The 25,511-nt window shown below is 39.0% G+C and overlaps 2 protein-coding genes across 3 annotated transcripts in view; both read left to right on the top strand.

The window, feature by feature from the left end:
- The window catches only part of HBS1L (HBS1 like translational GTPase), a 59,188-nt gene extending 48,170 nt beyond the window's left edge, over nucleotides 1-11,018 (top strand). For both annotated transcript variants that reach the window (XM_086877156.1, XM_086877158.1), the window contains 8 exons: nucleotides 191-308; nucleotides 493-561; nucleotides 3,775-3,879; nucleotides 5,869-5,959; nucleotides 7,543-7,651; nucleotides 8,244-8,344; nucleotides 9,264-9,408; nucleotides 10,359-11,018. In XM_086877156.1, coding sequence (XP_086733282.1) covers nucleotides 191-308; nucleotides 493-561; nucleotides 3,775-3,879; nucleotides 5,869-5,959; nucleotides 7,543-7,651; nucleotides 8,244-8,344; nucleotides 9,264-9,408; nucleotides 10,359-10,370 — 750 coding nt within the window. In that variant the 3' untranslated portion in view covers nucleotides 10,371-11,018. The remainder of the gene's footprint in view (nucleotides 1-190; nucleotides 309-492; nucleotides 562-3,774; nucleotides 3,880-5,868; nucleotides 5,960-7,542; nucleotides 7,652-8,243; nucleotides 8,345-9,263; nucleotides 9,409-10,358) is intronic.
- Nucleotides 11,019-11,323: 305 nt separating this feature from the next.
- Nucleotides 11,324-24,494, top strand: ALDH8A1 (aldehyde dehydrogenase 8 family member A1). The gene is made up of 7 exons (XM_023924580.2): nucleotides 11,324-13,547; nucleotides 17,596-17,743; nucleotides 18,126-18,281; nucleotides 20,016-20,165; nucleotides 20,789-21,045; nucleotides 21,830-21,991; nucleotides 23,398-24,494. The coding sequence occupies exons 1-7, from the start codon at nucleotides 13,410-13,412 to the stop codon at nucleotides 23,848-23,850; spliced, it is 1,464 nt and encodes a 487-aa protein (XP_023780348.1). The 5' UTR covers nucleotides 11,324-13,409; the 3' UTR covers nucleotides 23,851-24,494.
- Nucleotides 24,495-25,511: the final 1,017 nt, after the last annotated feature.

Raw genomic sequence — 25,511 nt, 5'->3', positions numbered from 1 at the left:
TTGGAGCAGAGTGATCAGGCAAGAGGTAACCACAAAGGAAATGGATCCACTGAGTAACTTGCCTTCTCCAGGGGAAATATGAATGTGACAACTACTATTTTAAAGTTTAGATGCAAACATTGAAAAAATGCTCCTCTTGCTTCTGCTAGGAGATCCTGTTGTTAATATATACTGTTTTTTTTTTTATTAGGAATCAGATGTGGCTTATATCCCAACTAGTGGCCTTGGTGGTGAAAATCTAGTCACGAGGAGTCAGTCAAGTGACCTCACACAATGGTATAAAGGAAACTGTTTGTTAGAGCAAATTGGTAAGTGCAGTTTTCCTCATTTAAAATAAAGCATCTTAGTCCTGTATGTGTTAAAACATTTATTTTGGGGAAAATGTGAGACAAAGTCATTGGAATGCAACATAATTAATTCCTCTAACTGAGAAGTTGCTGAGATAGTTATTACATACAGACATTCTAAAAGATCTTATCAATTTATTTGCAGATTCTTTCAAACCACCACAGAGATCAGTGGATAAACCCTTTAGACTATGTGTTGCTGATGTTTTTAAAGGTTGGTTGTTTTTATAATATTTCTAATATTATAATAATTTCACTGATATTTAACACAAGTGTTAAAAAATGCTGTCAAAATAAGACTTGAAGTTGAAACTTCATATGTAGTCCTGGACCAGAATAGTACATTTTCAAGTGCTACTCCTTGCCAAATCTAAGTAGTACTGCTAAAGGTGAAACACACTGGAAAAGAAATTGAGGAAGCTAATCTGCATGACCACTTATTTGTCTGTGTAATGAGTTCATGGTTCTGTGGGACAGACTGTGGGACTTTCCCAAACTGGTTCTTCTGGACTAAATCAGTATTTCTCAAACTTTTTATGAGTGTGGCTTTGGACTCTTTTGCTTTCTAGTCCTAGATTTTAAGCAAGATTGTCTTGTTCCTTTTCTGTTCATTGTTGTAGTTGTGAATAATATGTTCCTTAATTTTTGTATAAAAATTTGGGCAGGTGAGATGTAGAAAATGGTGGTGGTGGTGGTGAGACTGTTAAAACCAGCAAAGGATTTAAGGCAGTGAGCTATTCCATAGCATTAATAAAGATAGGAACAGCAAGAACTATAACCAGTTCTTACTTTGATTGTCTGGCAATAATAGACTGCCTTGTAAGATTTTCATGGTAAATTTGATTTCTTTTTTTTCCCTTTAGTAATTTACAATTGCAGGTGACTCAGAAGAAATAAGGCATCTAGACTCATCCCATTTGAAACATTCTGTAGGTCCCTTGAGAAATTTTGCAAACTAAATGACAGCATGATTTGAATTGTTGTAAATATTTGTAATCAAATATGATCATTGAAATTCGTATTTTAAGGCATTTTGCTTTCTATTTAGGGCGTTTATAGGGGAGGTACAAAAAAAAATCAGATCAAAATACTGATTGTAAGTAGTATAAACCTGTAAATACCAGGTTTGTGCAATTTTCATGTGGGCCTTTGAGAAAACACTAGGTATTGTGCATGCCCTTGGTTAGCTGGTTTATTAGAAGCCATAGTGCTAAATATTGAAAACTTGCATGGGAATTTACCCCAGTGTGATATCACTGGTTTTGTCATCTATGCCATCTCTGCATTTATTTTTTCTTTTTTAATTTTTTGAGCTATGGGAAAGTGTGTTAGGATTATTGATTGAGATCTTTCAAAATAATATCACAGCTTTTCAGCTGCAATAATCATTTTTAGGCTGAGCAAAGTTTCACAAAATGAGCAATTTTTTCTACGTCTCTTTCACTAAAGTATGCAAAAAAATAATGACTTTGGAAGGGACTCAATTTACATATAGAGGGTTTATCACTAAATGCGGCCTTTTAGGTGTTTTTTTAAGTTTTTTTTTCTTATATTATGATCTCAAAACTTAATTAACTTTGATGCCACCAGAGGAAGTAGCTGTAGATACAAGTACATGAAGCAACAGTTGTTCTCAGCTCTGTTCCAGTACCTGTGCATGCTCAGGAGGAGCTGTCCATAGAAGTGTAAAAAGTGAGAGTGCTGAGTGTACTCCTACATAGTCAGGAAAACCCCATTCTCTGTTGAGGCTGCTCACATATGATTCACCTGTCTCAGCCAGCTTTTAGCTATTATCCTCCACAGTCCTCCTCATATTCATTCTCTCCAGGCAAGCTATTTCCTGGTCTGAGAGGTCCCTGTAAATCCCTTTACTGCTGCATTATTGCTGGATTATAATTCTCTCTGGGATATGACTGATCTGACCCTAAAATGCCTTGTTCAAATCCTGAGGACAAAGAACATGTCTTGGAAGAACCCAAATGCCTTGATGCACAGAAATTGGGCCATTTTTTATGCCCTCATTCTGTCCCCCAGTGTCCATTTTGCACTTGCACTGATTTCAGGGGGAACTGAAGGAACTTGACACTTTTTGGGAAGCAGTCAGCATGGCAGTTGGTGTAGCTTCAGAGAGCACATTGTTTTTACCAAGCCAGACCTGGTGATGATGTGAACAAAAGATAAATAGTTCTTGATTGTTCTTGGGAGTGATTGAGAACCTGGAATCAATTCATGTTTCTGGTTGCCACAAGTGCTTGCCAAGCCAGCTTCAGGTTGTATTGTGTACCATATTGAGGTGGTGTCTAGAACATGACTTGGGTATTCTTTTTCTAGCTGGTACTAGCTTTGACAGTTTTCTGTTTGACATTTGATGTCATCTTTTAATTTTCTATGTTTCATCTCGTTTGATGGAATGAAGAGGGAGATTAGCATGCAGGCATACTGGTAATATTTTTCCAGATAGAATGATGGAAGCATTCATTACACAAAAGCATTCGTCAGTATCTGTGATGAATGCAAAGAGCGAGTTGGTAGTAAGTAACTCAAATTTTGAGATCAACTTGGTCTTTTAAATTCAGCTTTAAATTCAGCTTTTAATTTAATGTGCGACACAAAATACTAAGATGCTTGCTTATATTGCTGAGTTCTGATGTTCAGCAAAAGATTATTTGTTGTTTGTGTGGATACTGAAAATGTCATTGTAGAATCAGTTCAGAGAATTCTTTTCAAACACACATGCTAAGAAGATGAAGCATTTGTTAAGGTGTATGTGCATAAATGTGCATGAGTAGCATATCTGTGGAAAGTAACTGGCATATCATTTAAGTGATGAACCATTAGGACATTGAGGACAAAAACTTTATAGATTTTTTTATCCAGAAATACTTAAGTCATCTCCAGTTTTAATAGTTTCTCATATTAAATAGAACTGAATCATTCTTTGATTTTTCCAGGAGTAAAAGTAATATGCAGACAGAGTATGTAGGATTCTGACTCAGTTAAACAGTAAATAGCATAATAATTTACACCTGTATGCATGAGAATTATTATGAGAGGTCTGTCATACTCCTTTTACCTGTAATTATAGTGAGAAAGTGTTGAATTAAATAATATTGCTAGAAATCAAGGGACTTATTCTAATACTGAAAAAACTAAAAAATATTTCTTTATGTACCTACATTTGTTTAAAGAAGAATATTTCTTCCTTAGTTCTGCAAAATATAAGATCTAGAGGTTTTGAATTTAATGTTTCATTTTCATTATGATGCACAGCTGGCTAACTTGCAAGTACTGAACACTGCTGAAAAGGGGAAAAAAAAAATCTTCATTTTATAAAAAAATTGTCTATGCATTGGTGAAGGACTAACTTCTGATGGAAAACTGACTGTATTATGAAGTTTTTTTGAAATTGTTGCTGTGTTTTTTACAGACCAAGGTTCAGGATTTTGTGTGACTGGTAAAATAGAAGCAGGCTATATTCAGGTTGGAGAACGACTTCTGGCAATGCCTCCCAATGAAACTTGCACTGCAAAAGGTACAGTCTTCAGAAACATGTTTACTTTCAGGTCAATACTGGGCTAGAAACAGTTACTGAAATGGTAGCATACTGTCAAACTGATACTAACTGTCAAACATAAATTGTGAAAGCATAAAACGAATTTCTTTAGATGTGACTGTGTCTGTATAAATATGTCTGTGAAGAGTATGTGAAATCTTGCATGCTTTTTTTTTTTACCATATCAGATAATCCTAGTGTTATAGCCTTGTGGCTTTTGACATTGCTCTATGAAGAGCCTGTAAAAACATTTGAGTTCCAGCAATATCTATAAAGATATTCAATACAGGAATCATTAGTACTCAGCTTTACTGTGGAGTGTCTCTGCTGTTAGGAAGTGTGAGGATGTTGAACAACCTTTAGAAATTAATCTTATGAATTGATTGTGAAAAAGCTTGAGAATAAAATCATTGCTCCTTTTTGATGTTGTAAGATTTGTCACTGATCCTTTCATAGTATCAAACTTTCAGGATATAGTTGTCTTGAGCAACTAGAAAAGAGCAGAAAATTTGATTTTAATTTCAATGTATTTGATTTCTGAAAAGAAATAGCTAGACATTAAGTGCTTAGCTGTTTCCTGATTAAGCTTGCTGTTTTTGTACTGCAGAGTTGGTTTTGTTTCATATGCAAATAGAAAGATAAAATTATGATTTTCCTACATTAGCCAGTGAATAAAAAATGGAGTCCTTGAGATATGAATAGGTTTTTTTTATCTAAGTATTCAGCAATGTGTTGTTTTGGTTGTCTGTTCTGTTCCAAACCCAACTTGTTCAGTACTAATTTGGGAAGCTCTTCAGTCTTATCAGCTTATGCAGTTCTATGCACATTATTCACTTGCACAGGAGTGTTACAATAATGTGGATGAATTTGGGTAGCAGACCACTGTAGTCACTCCTCTGTGTGGGGAGTGAAGGAAGTACCATGGAAAAAGATGTCTGAGTATCTCCAGCAGCACAGTTTTTCTTTTGTACTGCCTCTCCTATAACTGAAATGCAAGTGAAGGTTAGGCATGTAAGTTCATTAAGGATATGCTATTTATATTTAATGTAAAGGAGTAATAATTTCATTTAGCATACAGTATTTACTTAAGGCAATGTGCACATTAGGCTAAAAATTGTTCATTTCAAGAGACTGGATTTCTTTCATTCTGTGATAATGACAGATATATCAAGTAATTATCAGCACTGCTTAAAAAATGGTACTTAACATGATTATAGCTGAATCATGCTTTCTGGCATGTTTTTGGCAAGTGGTTTTGGGAACAAATCTGCATGTCGAGAGGTACAATCTGCAGCAAAATAGAACTAGATGCTAGAACTATATGCAGTATTTCTAAAAAAACAGTTTTTTTCTTTTCCTCTCGGTGTCCACCAGAAACCACATGATGTTCAGTCAGAACTAATTAGTCTTGTCCTCACCTATCAGCCTGGTTATCTTTTAAAGAAATTAAAATACGTAAAAATCCAAATTAAATTGCTTGTAAAGGTGCTTTCTAATAGACACGATGCCGCGAACGAAAGGCTTCAGTTATGCTTTTTTATGAAAGAGTCAGCAAACCCACTTAAGGTAAATGAAAGTTGACACAGTACCATTAAAGTATATGAAAGATGCGGTCTAGGATGTGCGTGTGCCTCAAAGGATGGGTGGGGCAGATATGGAGATATTAGTACTACAGCGTTTTCAGGATTGCGTCATCTGCGCTGGCGACAAGGGCCAGGTCCCCTCCTCTGGCTTAAATAAGGCCATGTTATGGTGCAGGGTGTGGTGAGAGAGAATAGTGAATCCTCACCAAGGGGAAAGAAAGGCTTCCTTGGTCTTCTCAGTTAAAAAGCTTTTACTCTCAACCCATTCATACCGAAAATTGATGAGTAATGGTTGATGAAGCACAAATGGCCCAAACAGAGCTGTTTGTTTGTAGCTTGGAACCTAGGTACTTCACTGTGAGGTTCTGTTCTTACTCATTTCCAGGAATCACACTGCATGATGAACCAGTTGATTGGGCTGCAGCAGGAGATCACGTTAGTCTCACTTTGACCGGCATGGATATCATCAAAATCAAGTGAGCAAAACTGGGTTTCAGTCTAAGTAACGGTTTGTTTTTAATGAAAAGCTGTATAACTATTACACTGGGCTACATTGCAGCAGTTTACTTGAAGAATGATGTGGCTACCAGGATATTTAAAACCAAAGTGATGCATATCACCTGGCTTGCATGTACAAACGTTGGAAACATCTGCTGCATGTGCAACGGCAGCCTCAGAAAAATGCTATCAGTTTTCATCTTTTGCCCCAGTGCTGACACCAGTAGCTTTCCAAGCCCTTTCTTTTAGACTACTCCTTGGACATTTTACTTGCCAAATAAATTCAACCTGTGTTGCTAAATAAAATAGAAAATTTTTAAATAATTTCTCAAATTATCAATCATTCTAACAGGACACATGCAAGCAACTGCCATGTTGTACTAGTAAGTAAATCTGTATGAGTGGAATTGATGGAAACTGTTCATTCAATACATTTAGCTGCTTGTAAGATTTATTTTCCTAAATGTTTTGCTAAGGGGTGGTCAGATATTGAGGGTGCAGCAAATCTCTTTGTCTCTTTTCCATTCTGTAGGATTCGTGCTAAGCATTAGCCTCAAGTGTCAGTTGTTGTTCAGGCCAGATAATTGGATCCACCAATTCGTTCACCTTTTCTACATTCCAGTTCATTCAGACAGCAAACTTTCAAGCTACTCTTTGAAAATCTCATTGTGTTGATAGTTTTTCAGATCTATGCTCTGATTTAAGGGAGAAGTGTTGTCTTTTCATAGTGGGTTGGGATTCTCAGTGGTGAAAGGGTGAGGGAAGTCTCGTTCTAGTTGTTGAATGAAGTCTTGAGTCAATTTGTTACCTTGACGTCATTCATCTTTTGGAGGTCTGTTAGAGTTGTCAAGAAAAGCTATGAATTTTCAAGCCCTCTTGATATTGATGAAATTTGATGTATATGTTTAATCATGCTGGTTTTATCTTCCATCATGTTTTCCTATATAGGATTAATTTTTCTTTAATTTTAAATAGCTAAAACTAGCCCCTGTGAAAAAGCTGTGTCTAGTCTACTTACCAACCTGTAACTAGCAGCAGCTTTCTTGTGACTCCATGTAGAATTTTTTTGGAAATGAGTGTTGCTGAAAGCTCTGGTTTTGAGTCCTGATTATGATGTTCCTTTATTATCCAGAAAATATTTGAGCTACAGGCAGCAGTTTGGTAATTTTGGGCACCCTGCAGTATTTTATGCTGTTGAACGGAAGCCCTGAATCTCTGAATGAAAGTCTAATTCTTAAAAATAACTGCACACAGGAAACAATGACATTTTCAGAAACTGATCAGCAATGGACGTAATTGTTCACTGAGCTAGACAGAGCCCTTCATGCATACACACAAAATAAGGTAGACATTGTCTAGGAACGCATTTTGTAACAGGTTTTAGTACAGTGTTCCTGGATACGCATGCACCTACAACCCCCCACCACCCTGGTTTTATTAAAGTGGTGTTGCTTTTCATTTGCTTATCTTAATCATTGTACTGGAAAAGGATAAATCTTCTATGTTAAGAGAGATCTGTTTATTTGATTTTTTATTTTTTTGTTGTTGTTCTCTCTTCTAGTGTAGGCTGTGTATTTTGTGATCCCAAGGAGCCCATTAAAGTTTGCACTCGGTTCAGAGCTCGGGTTCTCATCTTCAACATTGAGGTTCCAATCACTAAAGGATTTCCTGTAAGTCTCTGTGAAAACTGTGCTCATGGCAGGTCAGGGCTTTGCCTCTCTTTGACCTCCTGAATATGACACATTCAGAATCCAGAATTGGTTCTGTCTGTCCATGGGAAACAGATTCTTCTGTAATTTGAAATGGATAGAAGAGGCCACTGTGGCTGTTCATGCATATTCTTGCTGGCTTTTAATACGTAGCTGAGCCAATTCAGGGAATGTGAGTTCAACCACAGCTAGACTTTAGAAGCTAACATTTTGTGGAAATATGATGATGCACTTAAGTGTAAGATACCTTTTAAAATAAATAAAATATCAGCTCATGCTACAGAAATGCACTGATGTGGCAAAAGCGAAACACTAAAGGATGAAAGATGTATTTATGATCACATAAAATACAGCCTCATGTTGGTCATGATCACAAAATTTAGGAACTAGGAACAGTTGCTGGATGTGTACTGGGTCTCTCACTCCTGTGAGAGAAGTTTTATAACTATTTGTTTAAAAAATCAGTCTTAAAACAAGCTGCTGTTTTCAACTATTAACACCTAGGATTGCTGATTACTGTAGGATGTTTAATAACTGCAAAAATTATTTTCAGGTGCTTTTACACTATCAAACAGTAAGTGAACCTGCTACTATTACAAGACTGTTGAGTATCCTGCACAAAAGCACTGGTGAAGTGACAAAGAAAAAACCTAAGTAAGTGTTATGAATAGTTAATAATTACTCAAGAAATGGGTTGACATTTAATACACAGTATATCAAGCAGTTTCTACTATGAACCAATTGTATGCTATAAGAATATACTTTTATTGTTTTAGTTGGTTTCATGTTTGGATTTCAATGTGCTTTACAAACTGAAAAACCTCCTGCCCTCTTGATAAATGCAGAGCACCTGAGAAGTTCAATGACTTAGGCCTAAGGTCACTTGCAGAATTGGGAATGAATCCTAGATCAGCAGCCCTTCACTTAAAAAAATTTTCCCTCTCTCCCTCTCTTTTTTTTTTTTTTTTAACAGTATTTTTTTTCTTACTGTTAAAGCATGGGATCCTTATATAATTCTGGAGATGGCTAACTCTTTAGATGGTCTAAAACATGCTTGACTAGACAGTGTGTCAGTCAGCAAAAGAAATTTAGGGAGTTTTCCCATACAACAACAGTAACATCCCTTTAGTTATTTAATGCTGTATTTGGCTAGAAATGCTATTTGATACATACAACATTTTCAGAATAATCCTTTTCCAGAAATTCCATGTCTGAAACTGTTGCAGACTCCTACAAAGTAATGAATTTGCTCTTTAGTTGTGGGGTTGAAACAAGACTTGATTTCCACTTGACATGAAAAAACAGGTGTTAATGAGATAATTAGCTTCAAAACAATTTGTTAAATGCTGTGGTGAGTGCCAAGAAGTTTTTGAAGAAAACTTAGATGCCTTATTAAAATGTATACTCCAGGAAAATGTGTTTTTAGTTTCATGGCTTGGGTTATACTTGAAATCAAGCTTGATAATTCTACTCTGCACCTTCTGAAATGATTTTTTTCCATTTATTCAGTATTCTTTTCTTCATTTAACTGTGCATACATTTCTGATAGAGTTTTCTGCTTTTTTACCTACAGGTTCTTGGCTAAAGGCCAGAATGCTCTAATAGAACTACAAACTCAAAGGCCTGTTGCTCTAGAGTTGTACAAAGATTTTAAAGAGCTGGGGAGGTTTATGTTACGCTATAGTGGTTCCACTATTGCTGCAGGAGTTGTTACAGAGGTATGGCATTTTTCTAATAGACTTTCTGTACTGCAGAGGAATGAAGTGATGGTTAAGATCTGTTTTACACCTCTTAGCCTAAAAAGTGAATTTTTTCTGCTAAAAAAGAGACAGTGCTTATGCAAGATGTGAGAAAAACTTGTCATGATTCTGTTTAATTTATTAGGAGTAAAAATTACTCTGTTCACAATTTCCCCTCTTTCCCATTGAGTTAACATACATTAGTCTTTTTGAAATCTGCCTGTATGAATACACTGGAAGCAGTTTGTAAATAAGAAGTGTTGGCCATTTTTACTGTGTCTAGATTGGGTCCAATGTCTTTTTCTGTTAAAATTAAAGACAATTGTATATTTGATTCTTACTGATGCCTAAAAAATTTTCTGATCTTCTGTGAGAGAAAGCAAAGACTGTGGGTCTCAACATAAATGTTTTATCTTCTACAAGAAGGAAAAAATATTAATGTCCCTCTAGCTGTCCCTTTTAAAAATCTTGCACATAAAGCAAATTCTGGTACTGAGAACTTAAAAGTGAGTCATTTAATGTCAAAACTTAGAGCATGAACCTTTCTGGTTTATCCATGTATGTGTAAAAATGATGTGCTAGGTCAGTCAGAGGCCTTATGGATGTATAATGCTCCTAAAAATCTGTCTGGTCTTAAATAAGATCCAGAAATAGGATGGATTGCTCCATTTTTTCATTGAATTTAAGTTGAGGTGAGTGGGATTCTATTGAGATCTGAAATGTTTAGAACTAGACTAATGTTTGTAGAATTGGGACTAAATAACCTCTTTGATATGTTATTTGGGAATTGCTATTTTATTACTTGTCTTCTTGTTCTGAGAATTTAAGCAGAAAAGGAATTATTTTTCTCCACAACTATATAATGCTGAAGAACACTAAGATAATTTTACACTTAGTACTTAATTTTTTCCATTTGCTTATATTTTTAGATTAAAGAATGACAGTGGTGACAGAATTTCCACCGTCCAAGCAAAACTCAATCAGATATCCAAACTTCAGTGTAAGAATCCAATTATTTCAGTTGAAGGAACAAGTGCAATTAACTGGGGAGAAGATGGTGGTGACAAAAGTCGAATTGTGTGAGACATCTGGGGATCCCTTCATCAGTCTCTCCTGCTGCAGTATAAGATGCCAACTGACAAGGAACTGCAAGTGTTGTACTTCTTGATCTCAAGAACCTCATTCTCCATGTGGAATTTGGCCCTTAGGGAAGTTGATGGAAAAATATTAGAAAGTTGAATTAGATAAAAAGATTATGAATTATCATGAAACAAACTCCTTACTTCCAGACATAAATTGTTTACATATTTTCTTTGATGGCTTTTTTGCTGCACATTAATTCAGTAAAGTAACTTTATTGGTCTAAAATATTTTAGGTTTGAGTTGAATGCATATTCAGGGAAAAAAAAGAACTATTTACCTTGTTTTCAAGAGAATGGCATGTAGTATTATCATGGGATTGTTTTCCCTGTCCCAAAATTTATTTAAGGAAAAAGAAATTTTCTTTTGCTGTGTAGTGGAAGCTGTGCCAACTTTGGCTAATTTTATTTTTTAAACAGTAAGAATAATAAAATAGATTTGTCTGAGCATATTTGTCTCCCTCATCTTTTGTTATTTATACACTCCTAAATTGTGTTAAATCATTCTTCACTTACCATAACTGAGAAGTTTCAGAGTAAACTTACGAGTTAAAATGCGAAACTGGCATCCAAGTTGGCTCTCTGAAGAAATAATTTCAGTTTTTCTCATGTTACTCAGTGCAGCCACTGTGTGTACACATCTCTTTCATCCAGACTTAGTGCTCTTTTGAACAAAGGCTGACAGTTTAATCTTGTGGTGTCTGCTAAAGCCAAATTATGCTGACTTACGCCTGTGACTCCTTCTTGCTTTTCAGTAATGGGGCAGATGAAACCTCCCAGCTGAGAGGAGGGTCCTTCTGCCTCTTCCAGCTCAGGACAGACAATCTTTACTGCAACTTGGAAGTCTTTTTGGTAGGAATTGCGAGAGGACCTCAGGTGTTTCAAGACCTGTGTATGAATGCAGAGTGGAGACAATTCACCATTGCCCAGAGTTAGTGGTGGGAGGCAGGAAATGAAGCACTCGCTCCAGAGCATCGGTCTGTGGGGTTAACCGAAGTAAAGCTGTGTCCACTGTAGTGAAGAACACAAAACCACTATGGTTGTTATTTAGTTCACAGTCCTGTATGGTCTGTACCTACTCTTCACTCAGGATTTCTTTTTTTTTTTGCCCTTAGCTGCTTTAGCCCCCATTCAATAGCTACCTGCACTTGATCACATAGATGAATAGTACTGTTGACTGCATGGATATTTGTAGAAGTATCAGCAATGCTTTAAGAGGAAATGACTTTTGTAAAAGCTTATGAAAGCTGAAAACTGTTACCTACCAAGTTTATGAATTTTCACTAATTGTTAATGTATTTTTTTGTAGACCAAAAATTGCACTTAAATATTTACCAGTTTCAACATGCTACTGTGAAAGTTTAGGTGCCCTTACTGGATTCCAGAGATTTATACTGCCAAGCTCCTGCACTGAACCTCTCGACTTCAAACTCTGATAGTGTTTAGGTTGTGCTTAAGTCAGGAGATAGTTTTCAGTTCTAAGGCTTGCATAAATTCCTTAGTTTATGGACAAGAAGTGTGAAACAGGGTGAACTTCTGATAACTCTTCTCACACACGTTTGCATTAAAATTTTGAGGCTCACTTTTCTGTCATGACAGAAAAGCTACTGCATGCTTTCCCAGTTTGCAGACTGGGAGAAGCAGAGGTATTACATAATCCAGTTTCAACGTGACTGCACTACCTTTCAACACAGATTTGAACTCTGCCTAGAGGTGGCACTCGGTTGAAGCATAAATGATCTGTTGTTGTGCAATAGAAGCATATCGCCTTTCTTCAATCAAAATATGATTGCATGTTGATCCAGGTGAGACTTGATGGCTTGGCAGTTGTCTAGGATGCAAAACCTTCCTAAACTGCTGATTGAGATATTCACAATCTCCTGGTGAGAACATACTGCTCTCTGGGTGTACTGTTTAGATTATCTCTGGAGAACGAGGAGGTGGCATGCAATCTTAAAGCAATTTGATAATTCTCAGCATTGTCTTGGAGAAAATGTCTTTTACGCAGCTCTTACCAAGCAGTTTAGGTTCTTGGGAAGTTAATGGAAAAACTAGTTATATGTAACAGGCTTCTCTATAGTAGGGTGGCTTCCACTGGAATATCTATGGAAGGGAAAGCATGACAGCCAGTCTCTTGCATTTTTTGTAGGGGGGAAAAAAAAGATGAATCTCTGACAACATGTAACAGCGTACCAGGCAGGATTGTGCTTCTCAGATGTTTGAGTTGAGTGGTCATTCAGCTGTTTGTTTTGTTTGATGTTTGGGGATACTGATGGAAAAGAGTTTCTTGGTAATTAAAATCTTCTGGTTTGATAAATGCATTGGTTTTGGGATGCAAGGAAAAGTATTGATAATAACAAAACTGTGAACATGAGCTACAGACATGCTGGTCTTAAGAGTCTTTTCTTTTGTCTGCTGACACTTAGAAGCAGGTTCCTGGCTAGGTGTTTGAGTGTTATTTTGTTTAGCTGTTGCAGAATGTCTTCAAACTGTAACTTGAAAAACTGTTACAGGATTCCCCTGTCAAATCATTCTTTTTGTTTCTTTTTTTCAGTACTTTATTTCCTATAGACAGTGAAAAGCTGGTTTCCAGCAACTATGCTGTTTTTTCCTCCTTCAGCTCCTGAAAAAGAACCAAGTGTCACAGAAGTACTAACTTTTTCCCCTTTGCTCTTTCCTGCTGTTGTTGCCAGGATTTGTTCCCACTTGTAAGCAAGTGGTGCAGAGAAGACAGAGGGAGGGGGGAGGAGTTCGGACTCACTGTGCAAATACATACAGACATACTAATCTAAATTGATGCCTTGTTGAAAAAAACATCACAGGTGAAGCAAGCAGCCAACAATGGCTCACTCAAAGGCTCTCTTAGTGCTGGAAAACTTCATAGGTGGCAAATTTGTTCCCTGTTCCTCCTACATAGACTCCTATAATCCATCCACCGGAGATGTCTATTGCAGAGTTCCAGACAGTGGCAAAGAAGAGGTGAGTACTATCCACATGTACAAAGGATTGAAAAATGTTAATGCATGTAGCAATAACCTTTTGTCTGAGTGAAGCTGGAGGTGAGAGAAGAGAAAAATTATTATTTCAATGCTTAAATAAGTAAGTTCTTGATTATATTGTACTATTGTGTAATTCACTGCTGATGCAGCAAATGCTGTCATTTTTTTTCATTTTGCTATTAGAAAGTTATGCTCTGGATTCTGGTGTGAATCAGTAAAGCTTCAGTAATTTGCATGGAGCTCCTTTAGCTCACATGGTAGGAGATGCCTTGTGCATAAATTAATAGTAACACCCAGACAGGCTGTTATATAAATATAAACAATCTGTAAGTGAGAACAGTGTTTATTGATCTCTTCTGTAAATAAATTTAGAGACACCATATGCAACTGTGGTCTCCCTTAGTGTCTTGATAATTTGCAGTTTTCACTTAAAAGGGTTTTTGGCTTGGTGTCTCTTCTCTGAAGATGGTAAAAAGCTTTCAGGCCTGTCTGTTTTTGACATTAGCAGTTGGATATTCAGTGGCTGTGATGAGTGTGTTTCCTTATAACATACCCTGTCCTCAGCATCCATAGGGTTTCCTGGCCTTGTGCTCTCTACTGGGGTGAATGTTTCCTGGAACCCTGTATGTATTCAGGTGTGGATAGGCAATGATGTTCATCAGGGAAGCTGCAGTTTCATTGATGCTGCTTTATAGGGGACCGACGAGTCTGTGTCCAAAGTAGTGTTTCAGACTTATTGAAGAGGGAAGTGACCACAGAAGCTTGGATAGCACAGAGGGCTTGGAAAATATTGTCAAATAGTGGACAGCATTTTGAAATTGGTTTTTAAAACAAACTACAACAGTGTATAGCTGCTCCCTTCACTTGCATTTCAGCCTTATTGACAGCTTCTCTCAGCAGAAACCTTTGCACTGTAATTTCAACTGGGTAAATATTTGTTAGATGCTGATGATCAAGGGTTAAAGAGTAACAGGTTTGTTGGAATACATCTGTGTCAGTTCATTCCAATCCTAATTATGCCTGAAAAGTTTGCTCTTTGATGTGCAGGTGCAAATCTTCCTGACCATTCATTTGCAAAATCATTAAAACCAGAGAGATCTGAGAATGTCAGAGGCTGCTGGCCACTCTAGAGATACAGTTCAAACATCCTAAGAGCAGTGCTTTTCTCTTGCAGCTTTCTGAGTCAGTGTTTGTGTGTAGCAATGGGAACCCAGTTTAGAGACTTGAAAATTTGGTGAGTGCTTTAGTCCTGACTTTAGACAACTATACAAGAAGGTTGTGCTCTGCAGAGCTGGCATCTGCTGCTGACTTATGGAATGTGCTGAAGAAAATGCAATCACATACTACTCAAGGTTATCTAGAGATACCAAAGTAAGCATTTAGACCAGAGTTCAACAAAGGACTCAGGATGCTGGTTTCTAGCAAGGCTCAATGTCCAGTAATATGCATTGTCTTGGTTAATTTTACAGGGAAGTTAGAAGGTGAAACAAGGGGAGACATCAAGTGTGTTGCTGACCCTGGAGTTTAATGCAGGTCAGATTTGTGGCCATTTTAGCCACTTTCTGCCAAAAACACTGCTTTTTTTATTTCTTTTTTCTAGTGGTTTGTTTGTTCCCCAGCTAGATATCTTAAGTTCTACATAGCAGTACCACAGCAAAATGAGCAGGTGCCCTGTATATCCAAAGGACAGACTGATGAGGACTAACTAGTGCTGGCGAATATCTACTTTGAAAACACTTCTCTTTAAAGAACCTGTTTCCTACACATCATCCCCTGCAGAAGCAAACATCTTGTCCTGAGGGCAGTTCAGCTTGGGTTATTTTGATAGCAACCTTTTACAATGGGTCTGGATTGTGTGTTGTTTCTCTGTGTCTGTCTCGTGCAGAAGAGGAAAGCAGAAGGAAGTGTTTCAGACACAGGAGTTCATAGTTGAATTCTTGCGCGTGTTTTCTTTGTGGCTTGACTTTCTTTGCTGGTTTTTGCTAGTCAAACTAAGTAACTGTTCAACCTTTGTATGCTTCGTTCTCTACAAATCTCTCTCCTTTTTTTCTCTTTTTCCTTGATGAATCTACTGCCACTTAATTCCCTCCTTTGCTAGTTTTCTCCTCTGCTGTTTGTGAAAAAGCAGTACTTTGGTCCTTCTAAACCCACTGAAGGGTTAAAAATGCAGTATTGACTATTTCGTCTCCTGGCAGCACCTGGTGGAAAAGGCCACAGAGGAGAGGACAGATGAGCAGCAGCACAGGATGGGAGGGTTGAAGGACAAGTTAATTAGTGAAGGTGGTATGGTTTCACAGAGGGTGAACGTTTTCAGGATAGTGTAGCATCTGCACTGGACTCACTCAGGAAGCTGCAGTTCCCCTTTCCCAGGCCTGGTTTGGTCCTGCTTCAGCTGTTCAGTGGTTGACAGTCTGCTGCCATTGGCACTTGAGCAGGAGGTTGTAGAACTACAGTGGAAAGAGAAGAGTCTAGGTTTCTGAGCTTGGACAGTGATCCATGTGACCCTCTACATGCTGGTGTATTTCCCACCTTGCCCCCTGCTCTGGTGTTGTTCTGGCTTTCAAAATCTGGGTGTTATTTTTACATACATTCTGATGTGTGTGAGAGGGGGAAGGAGAAGGATTAGATAGATTTTATTTTTTTGCTTGCTTGACCTTTTGTGCCCTCATTAGTAAAATGTCTTTGGAGTATCTGTAAAATATTTTGTGATTTTTTGTTCAAGACCCATCACAATCTGAAGGAACAGATTTGGTAACTTAGTTTTGTGGAATTGGTGCATGTGAGCCTTCAGTGACTTCATGGGAACTAGCAATATGGCAACATTCAGAGAGATCATAATGATCTGATTAATATTACATCAGCATCCTCCTAGTTATTGATTTTGACAGATCTCCAAAACTGAAGAAATTGTATGAGAAAAATTTTAGGACCTCAGCTAAGATAGCTTTGACTAAACCACCACTTTGATGCATATATTAGACATTGGGAGTATTGAATAAGTCATGTATAGGAAGCAAAAGTTGGGAAATAGGGCAGGTAATTAAAATATAGAAGGATATTGATTAGTTAGTGTGAGACTGGTAAACATGAAGTAGGAACTGCTTATAAATCAACAGATGAATGATGCAGGTAACTTCCTTTAAGAGTCCAGAGGAAATGACTGATGGGACAGAAAGCCTTCTGCTGAATTTTAATCCTTTGAGGATGGGTCTGCTTCAGAAAAGTGCTGTTAATCTGCCACTGTTCAGAAATGTCAGGCTGAAGGACCATGCAGCACTCATGTACATCTCAAGGAAAATACTGATAGGAGTGGTGTGCATCTATGTAAATGCATGTAATGATTCTTATCTGTAGGCTTTGTTAGGTGTCTGGCAAGAGAACTGACTAAACCACAACAGCTTAAAAAGGAAGTTTATTTTTTTTTCTGTGAGGTCATTAATGACTTTCTAGCTGTGTTAAGGTAAGATAAGATTTTTCTCTGAGTGTCCATTCCCTAAATATATTGCTAGTCCTTGCTTGAACCAAGTGGTAGAAATCAAGAGGTAGCAGAGCATCCAGTCCGTTTCTTCCCCAGTGCCTTAGTTTCATCATTGCCTGGTGTGGCTGAAGTCTTGTGTTGCAAGGGTTGTGCATGTTTAGACTGAAGCTGCATTTGCTCTGGGGAGATTCTTGCTCTTTTCTCCATGAAAAATGATATTTTTTTAATTTGTTCTGGCCAGTGACACCTGATGGTGCGAGTTGACCAGTCCAGCATTTCTTTAGGCCTGGTGGGTGGCCCACAAGTTGCTGTAATTTGGAGAAAAACGAAGAGTTCCAGTGGAAGTTTGTTTTCTAGATATTCTGTTTCAGTAACACTTCTTGAGTTATGGGGTAGTGTCTTGGTAACAATGGAGAAGCTCTAAGGAGTTGTCATCTTCCCAGAATGTGGTTTGGATTATTAGTCTCTGAAATATTAATTAATCTGATGAGTGTTTAATATTTTCTTAAACCTTTTGCTAGCATTCACCATCCCTCTTTTTCTTTTTTAGGTGGAAGCTGCTGTCAAAGCTGCCAAAGATGCCTTCCCAATTTGGTCCTCAAAAAGTCCATTGGAAAGATCTCAGATCCTGAACAAATTGGCAGATCTGATTGAACATGACCTGGAAGCATTTGCACAAGCAGAGTCAAAGGATCAGGGTAAGAACTGGTACTGCAGATTTCAAATACAGTGTGCCTTGCTGAATATTGAAATGGAGAATTTGGATGACATTTTTTGCATGGTATGAACTGTTGGAGCAAATTGGAGTTGAAGTGCATGAACCTTGAGGAGGTTTTTGATTTGGGATTCCTGGGGCATTCTTGCTTTTCAGAATTGCTGACTTTGACTTCAGTTGTCAGATGTTTGGAATGCATTACTAGCGGGGAGCTGTTGTCATTGACTACAGTTGCACTGTGCTGGGGATTACTTGGGTGCGGGACAAAAGAGATTTCCCAAAAGACACACAAATCAACTTTCAGAGCAGACTATAGAGCAGTGTTTCTGTCCATGACAACAGCAGCATGTTTGTTTTTGTTTCAGGAAAAACCATTACTTTTGCCAGAACAGTGGACATCCCTCGGGCTGTGCACAACTTCCGATTCTTCGCCTCTTCCATCCTTCATCACGTCACAGAGTGCACCGAAATGCCAGCCATGGGCTGTGTGCACTACACCTCGAGGGCACCTGTGGGAGTCGGTATGATGATCCTCACATGCTGAAAAGCTTGGCAGAATGTCTGCCTCAGTAGGGTCTCAGCAAATCAAAGATTTGTTTGGAAAGCATTTATTGTCTCTGAGTCATGTGCTAAACATGGGCTTGTCTGCTAAAGCATCAGCAACTCCATGTAAAATCAGTTATGCTACCTCATGGCACAAAAAAAAAAAATTGAAAATTTTGCATGCCTAAAAAGCTTAATGTATTGCTCTCACCCTCACAATCTCTGTGTGTGTCTGTGGGTGAGCATTACAGCTGTGAATCAGCGAGATAGGCAGAGCGCTGAGGTCCTGCTCCAGCGGGGAGAGCAGGATCCCCCTCTCCTTTGGGAAAGCAGTAGGAGTCTGTGACCCGAGGGCACATGGGTGAATAAACCACCCTAGCTGGAGAATTGCTGGACTCGGCCACTAGATGCTGCTGCTGCTTCAGAAAATAAAGTGGTTATCCTGAGCTGACAAGTAACAGTGCTGTAATGATTTCATTGTTAAGTTATGTTATATATAATATAAATAACATATAACATTAAATATATGTAATTTCCCCACATTTACTCTTGAACTTAAAACATAAAATTGGCTAACTTAGAGGACCCTTTAAAAAATTTTCTTGAGCAGTGGAGAATATGACTTTTTCTGGTTAAATTATTCTCATAAGGAGAAGTCCTTACTGCATCAGCTCCATCAAGCAGAAAGAAATCCTGTAGCTTTTCTAAGGAGTCAATTACAGATTTTTTCTAAGGTGACAATTACAGATTTTTTTTCGTAATTTCCTATTAATATCCAAAGTGAAAATATTCTTAAAGGCAATTACTTAAAATAATTCTGGGCATTCAGCAATTCATTGGAACAGCAGTGATAAATTTTGTCACTCATAAGTTAGACTAGAATTTATCTGGAAAATGTGTACTATATGTTATACAGAGTTTGTTTAATACTAAAATTGAAAAAAAACCAAAACCAGCTTTAAGGAGCAAGAGAAATCGGGAATATGATCTGAGCTGGCACATTTAGCATGGAGAAGAGAAAGCCCCTGGGGGACCTTAAGAGAGCTAAAGGGGGACTTTTTATAAGGATGTGTAGTGATAGGACAAGGAGGTAATGGCTTAAAACTGAACAAGGGTAGGTTTAGATAAGATGTTAGGGAGAAATTCTTTACAGTGAGGGTGATGAGGCACTGGCACAGGTTGCCTGAAGAAATGGACAATGCCCCAAGCCTGGCAGTGTTCAAGGCCAGGTTGGATGGGGCTTTGAGCTACCTGGTCTAGTGAAAGATGTCCCTGGGGGGTTGGAACCAGATGATCTTTAAGGACCCTCTCAACCCAAACCATTCTATAATTGCTTTCATTTGCTAACACAAAGTATTACCACAGAGCAGTTATTGTTAATTATTTTTATGGCTAACCTTGCATTAATGTTCCTTCGAAACACTAAAAGACTCCCTGAGAATACAAGATTCTGCCCTGAAGAAGCTGCAAAACTTATTCAGAGAGTCCTGCTGATCACTTTTAGAATCATTTGCAGACCTTTTAAGGAGTTAAAAGAAATGCTGAAAAGAAACCCTGTGAGAAATGCTGCAAATTTATTGTACATTTGTCTGGAAATAAAAGCCATAGCCAAATTCCCTTCATAGGTCTGAATTGGTGTATAACTGCTTGAGGTCAGAGAAATGAGTTATCCCAGCAGACTGACCTCCTGTCTTTGTGGTTTTATTTTGTAGCTGGTTTAATCAGTCCTTGGAATTTGCCACTGTATTTGTTGACTTGGAAAATAGCTCCTGCCATTGCATGTGGAAATACTGTGGTTGCCAAGCCAAGTGAGATGACGTCTGTCACAGCCTGGATGATGTGCAAACTCTTGGAGAAAGCAGGTAAGTCCTGTAGCATGCTAAGGAGCAGGAACAGAGTGGAAATGCTTGTCTGTGCACCAGGTTGATTTTAGTTGCAGAAATCAGAAGGTGCTCAAAGGCTTTGGGAAAGACTCTGGTTGCACTGGAGAACAAAAGTCTTTCTATGTCCTCAAACTGTCCTGTCTCCCCAATCCAGCTATTGCTCTTTTTTTTCCACTATCTTCTGATGAAAAGTTTTGCTCCTCCTGCACTCCACTTATGAATGTCCTAGGTCTGTGGTGCAAGCAAAGGAGCCATGAGAGAATAAAGGCATGAGACTCAGCTCTTAGTAGCTCTGTCATGGCTGTATTTGGTGTGCTATTAATTAAAACTGGGAGAACAATTGCTTGTTCCCTGAATGACTGTACACTGCATTTCTGGTGATGCATGTCAGACAAGCTGGATTAGTGGAACTGGTTTTATCATTTAACCCATGACCCATAGAGCTGTCTAACATCACGGGTTTCAGCTACTACTGAAGTTAAAGGTTAGTATTTTTCACTCTTGAGCTGCTGATAACTTTCTAATTTCAGGGACAAAATGGAATTGACACCCTTGGAGCGACAGGAGGGGGTACAATGACTGTGTGCCTTTGTTCCCCTCAGGGGTGCCTCCTGGGGTGGTGAATGTCGTGTTTGGAACGGGTGCCAAGGCAGGAGAGGCCCTGGTGTGCCACCCCGACGTGCCTCTGCTCTCCTTCACGGGCAGCACGCTGACGGCCCAGCGGATCACGGAGAGAAGCGCTCCGCACTGCAAGCGGCTCTCGCTGGAGCTGGGCGGCAAAAACCCCGCCATCATCTTCGATGATGCCGACTTGAGCCAGTGCATCCCCACCACCGTGAGGTCCAGCTTTGCCAACCAGGTGCTTCCCACCCCTGTAACACATAAACCCCGTTGGCAGCAGGAGGGGCGCCTCTGAGGGTTTGTGTGCGTGCGTGCGCCTGCCTTTGGATCTGAATCTCAAATTGTCAAGGTCTACTTCGAGACCGTGTTTGAGAAAATCCTAAGTAGAAAAATGTGAAAAAGGTTTCATTATTCCACAAGGAGGGAAACAAAGTAATAAAAGGCTCTTCTTTGTGTCCTCTGTCAGAAGATAACAACAGAGTAGATACATTTCTTATCTCTCAGGGAAGCAGCTGCTTTAAGTCCCACTGTGCAAGTAAGTGGGAAGGTTGTTGATTTGCTAGAATTAAATTAGGGGACTTCCCCCAAAATTTTACCAACATTATTCTTCCCTCATCACCACCCTCAGAGAGAGAATGAAAGCCAGGAAATCATATCTGGACAAATGTTAGAAAAATATCTTGGTATCAGAGAGAGATTATCAGGAAATGAAGAGAGAGATCATTCAGAGTTAGAAATCATTTTTCCTATAAAAAATGTTGGAGAAGAAAACAGATAATCAATAAAATTAAATTTAGTTGTGGTAATGAGTGCATGATACTGATAATGTTTTGCCTTTTCCTTCTCCTTTTGTTTTTTACATGGAAAAAAATCACACTTTGCAGTGCTAGTTAATGTAGTTTACACTCCCAAGGACGGAGGGTGACAAGTGAACTGGGTTGTAATTACTAGTACATGTCAATAGTGCAATGTAATATTAACCAATATTGTTGATATTTTGTTTCTTTCTTTCTTTTTGGTAGGGTGAGATCTGTCTCTGCACCTCCAGGATCTTTGTTCAGAGGGGAATATACAGTGAGTTTTTGAAGAGGTTTGTGGCAGAGGCAAAGAAGTGGAAGACTGGGAATCCCTCAGATCCTACCATCGATGTGGGAGCACTAATAAGTAAAGAGCATCTAGAAAAGGTGATGTTGTCCTGAGTTTATATGATACCATCTCAGGGCTACAAAAGGTAGTTTCGGGAGTATGTGGGAAAGGATCTTGTCATCTCCAAGATTAGTTCTGAGGGATGATAACTCAAAGCCTTTATAAGGAATCTTTTTTAATGAGGTTTCTGTTGCCTGTGGCTTGGGATCGTGTGATTACTCTGAAAAAAATCAAATGCTCTGGGGAAAATGGTTTAAAATGGCAAAAGAATATTTCCTCCTGTTTGAATGAGATATTTCCAATGGTTTCTAAGTCCTGAATTTATACTCACGTATCTTAGAGTTCAACAACATTTTCTTGTATTTTAATAGTGCATTTACTAAGATCACTAATTTGCCAAATAAGTTAGTTGACAACGTAAAAGTTTTATTTTTACGTCACTCTGGCAAATTCTGGTTTGTACAAAACAGTTTCCTAGAACTGCTTGCAGTAATTCTTAATGGTCTGTGTGTGGAGAGCAGCTGAGATGGTGCACAGTTAGACACAGTCTGCTTTAGTGGCTTATATCAAATGAAAGTTGTGGTGTCAGAGTTCAGGGAGAGCAGATGCTCATATCCCAGAAGTCTCTGACGCAAGAAGCCAACCAAAAAACCACAGAGTGAGAGAAAGCCAGACCTTTGATATGCTTCCTGATGCCTCAGGAGGTTCTCCAGGTTCCCTTGTTCTGAAGCAGAGTGGTAGAAAGACCCACTTCCTGAGGTTCTTGGGTCTGTAGCACCACAGAGAACTTCCAAGTTTTACCTACTAAGATGGCTACAAGAAGAAAAAGATAAGGAAGTCCTGGGGTATCTCTGTGGTCTTTCTGTAAGGAGAGAAACAAGGAAACGATTTCAGAGCAGCAGAAGCAGATCAGCAGTACGTCCTATGTGTTCAAGGCAGCAAGCATATGGTAGCGGCAGCCACGGAAACATCTTTAATCATTTATTGATGGGATTTTCTGTAGTATTCATGGCTTCATTATCCTAGTGGCATGTAAACAATTAAAAAGCCTTGCCTGTGAGGCAGGAAAATACTACTAATTCCTTGAACTAAATGAGTGAACCGTGGCATGGGAAACATGGCTGGCTGCCCAGGCTCCTGGGAGAAGAGAGGGAGGCTCTGGGACCACTTGTGTTTTCATCAAGGGCCCTACCCTTTTGGCAGTACTTAGTGGGAAGGGCCAGCTAGGCTGGTAAGTGTTAGGAAGTAGAAAACAATTGCTTTTTTCAGCAAGAAATACAGAGCTTTGCATACACAGAAACTAACAATAAAAGTTAGGGAATGCTGCCCTCTGTTGTAAGAGGGCAGCATGTTCCAGCTGGAGATGTTCAGGGGCTCCTGCTGATGTGTGAACCCTTGGGATTTGGTGTCCTTTAGCAGTGATGTTTTTCTGCTGCTTCCCCAGGTAAGGAACTATGTGAAGAAAGCCCAGGCTGAAGGAGCCAAAGTCCTCTGTGGAGAGGGAGTGGATCCTTTGGTCCTCCCACCTAGCAACCAGAAAGGCTATTTCATGTTGCCCACAGTTATTGCTGAAGTCAAGGATGAATCTTGTTGCATGCAAGAAGAGATCTTTGGTCCTGTGACATGTGTGGTAGCATTTGATACAGAAGAAGAGGTGATCAGAAGAGCCAATGGTGTGAAATACGGCTTGGCAGCCACAGTGTGGTCTAGCAACGTGGGACGCGTTCACAGGGTGGCACACAGGCTGCAGTCTGGATTGGTGTGGACCAACTGCTGGCTTGTGAGAGATCTGAACTTGCCATTTGGTGGGATGAAAGCCTCAGGCATAGGCAGGGAGGGAGCAAAGGATTCCTACGAGTTCTTCACTGAGGTCAAAACCATCACAATAAAGCACTGACATATGTCAACGGAAGTATTTTAGAGTGAAATAAATTGCAGCAATTTGAGCGTTCAAAAATGGCTCCTTAGAACACAGGCTGCTATTGTGGCCATTCCTTTCTTGAATTTTGGTCAAGTAATATTATCCCAAGTGGTAATATCACGTCAGATGAGAAGATCAGTATGGACAGCACAATCAACCCATCCCAAGCCAGATGACTTGCCTGTCTTACAGGTTCTAAATATTTTTGATATTTTTTATATTCCTGCCTCCAAAATCTGTCTCTTTAAGGCAGATTGGAGAAAGTGTAATATATGATGACAGTAACTCTGGTTGGTGAATTACCTTGAAGGACAAAGTAGCAAGCACTTAGTGAGTCTGATATTGTGCAGAGAAATGAGATCGTTTTCACTCTAAACAGGGTGGTCCACACATCCACCCATATTCCACTTCACTGATATCTGACGAGGATTGATACTACACTGAAAGCCTGAGGAACTACCTTTAATCTACTGAGTGTTTTTAAACCATGGGGTCATGACTTTCTCTTGCTATTCATGGAGACAATAAATGTTTTAATTATAACCTTTATGGTAGGGACCTGAATCATCCTACTAGCTGTTCTCTGACTATTTTGAAATTAAAGCCTTTTGTCACTTTGAGAGCTCAGTGATGGTGGTTTTTACATCCCTACACAAAAATATGGCTACATCACAGACAACGTCACTCTTCATTAATAAAACCTAGAATTTAGTCCTGAGAGAATGAACTGTTGAAAACGTTTGTCACCAAAATTTAAAACCAACTTCCAACTCTTTCTCATTTGTTTGCAGAGATTTTTTAAAATCTGCTATCTCACAAACTTGTTTGCTTTCAACAAAAAGAAAAATAGAGTTGGATACACCTCCACATCTCTGGATGCCACTTGGTTGCAGAGCAGACCTAGCAGCCGAGTTGGAGCTGTGGGCATTTGATGGGCTTGGTACAAGAACCCCCAGCTGAAGGCATGTGAAGGGAATACGTAAAAATGATAGGCTTAGTGAATTGATGAACTCTGAAGAAGCATGAACATTTTATTTTTAAAATGTCTAGGTCTATTCATGACCATGTGGTGGCAGCAGAACACCTGCTTTGGTGCTTTTAATCCCCAGTCACTCAGCTGGGAGGGGAATAAACAGCCATATCAGTGCACGTTTCATTCTGCCAATTTCTATTTACACATCCTGTTTGGAAGAGCATAAGAACCCAAAAGCTGTGAAACAGTTCATTAATTGGGGGGCGATGGGGGATGTGGGGGCAGACATTTTCAGCACCATCAGATGTGATATTGCACAATTAATAGAAATGGATGGATACCTTCCCCCACCTGGATCTGCTCTAGGATCAGGTTTAATGAGATGAATTTGCTTTCAGGGGTTGATTTTATCTTTGCATTAGATGTCATGGGAGATTTCTAGATGTGTTTCACATCCTGGAGACAAAGGTCTGTGTGTTCATCTACATGATTCTGGCCCAAGACACCAGAGGTGGAGTAGTGGGTGGGGTGGGAACAGAGCTCTGCAGGACCCCCAGCTGTGGGGTACGGAGGTGGCGGCTCTGTGTCCAACATGATTGTGAAGGTTTCTCGGAGGTGAACTTCTGAGAAGCCCCATTCCATCATCTCTGTGTCCAGCACCTCA

This window comes from Cyanistes caeruleus, chromosome 2, assembly GCF_971803275.1.
Source record: "Cyanistes caeruleus chromosome 2, bCyaCae1.hap1.1, whole genome shotgun sequence".
Lineage (NCBI taxonomy): Eukaryota > Metazoa > Chordata > Aves > Passeriformes > Paridae > Cyanistes > Cyanistes caeruleus.
The sequence above is the reverse complement of the archived record's forward strand: the minus strand, read 5'-3'. Positions and strand labels throughout refer to the sequence as shown.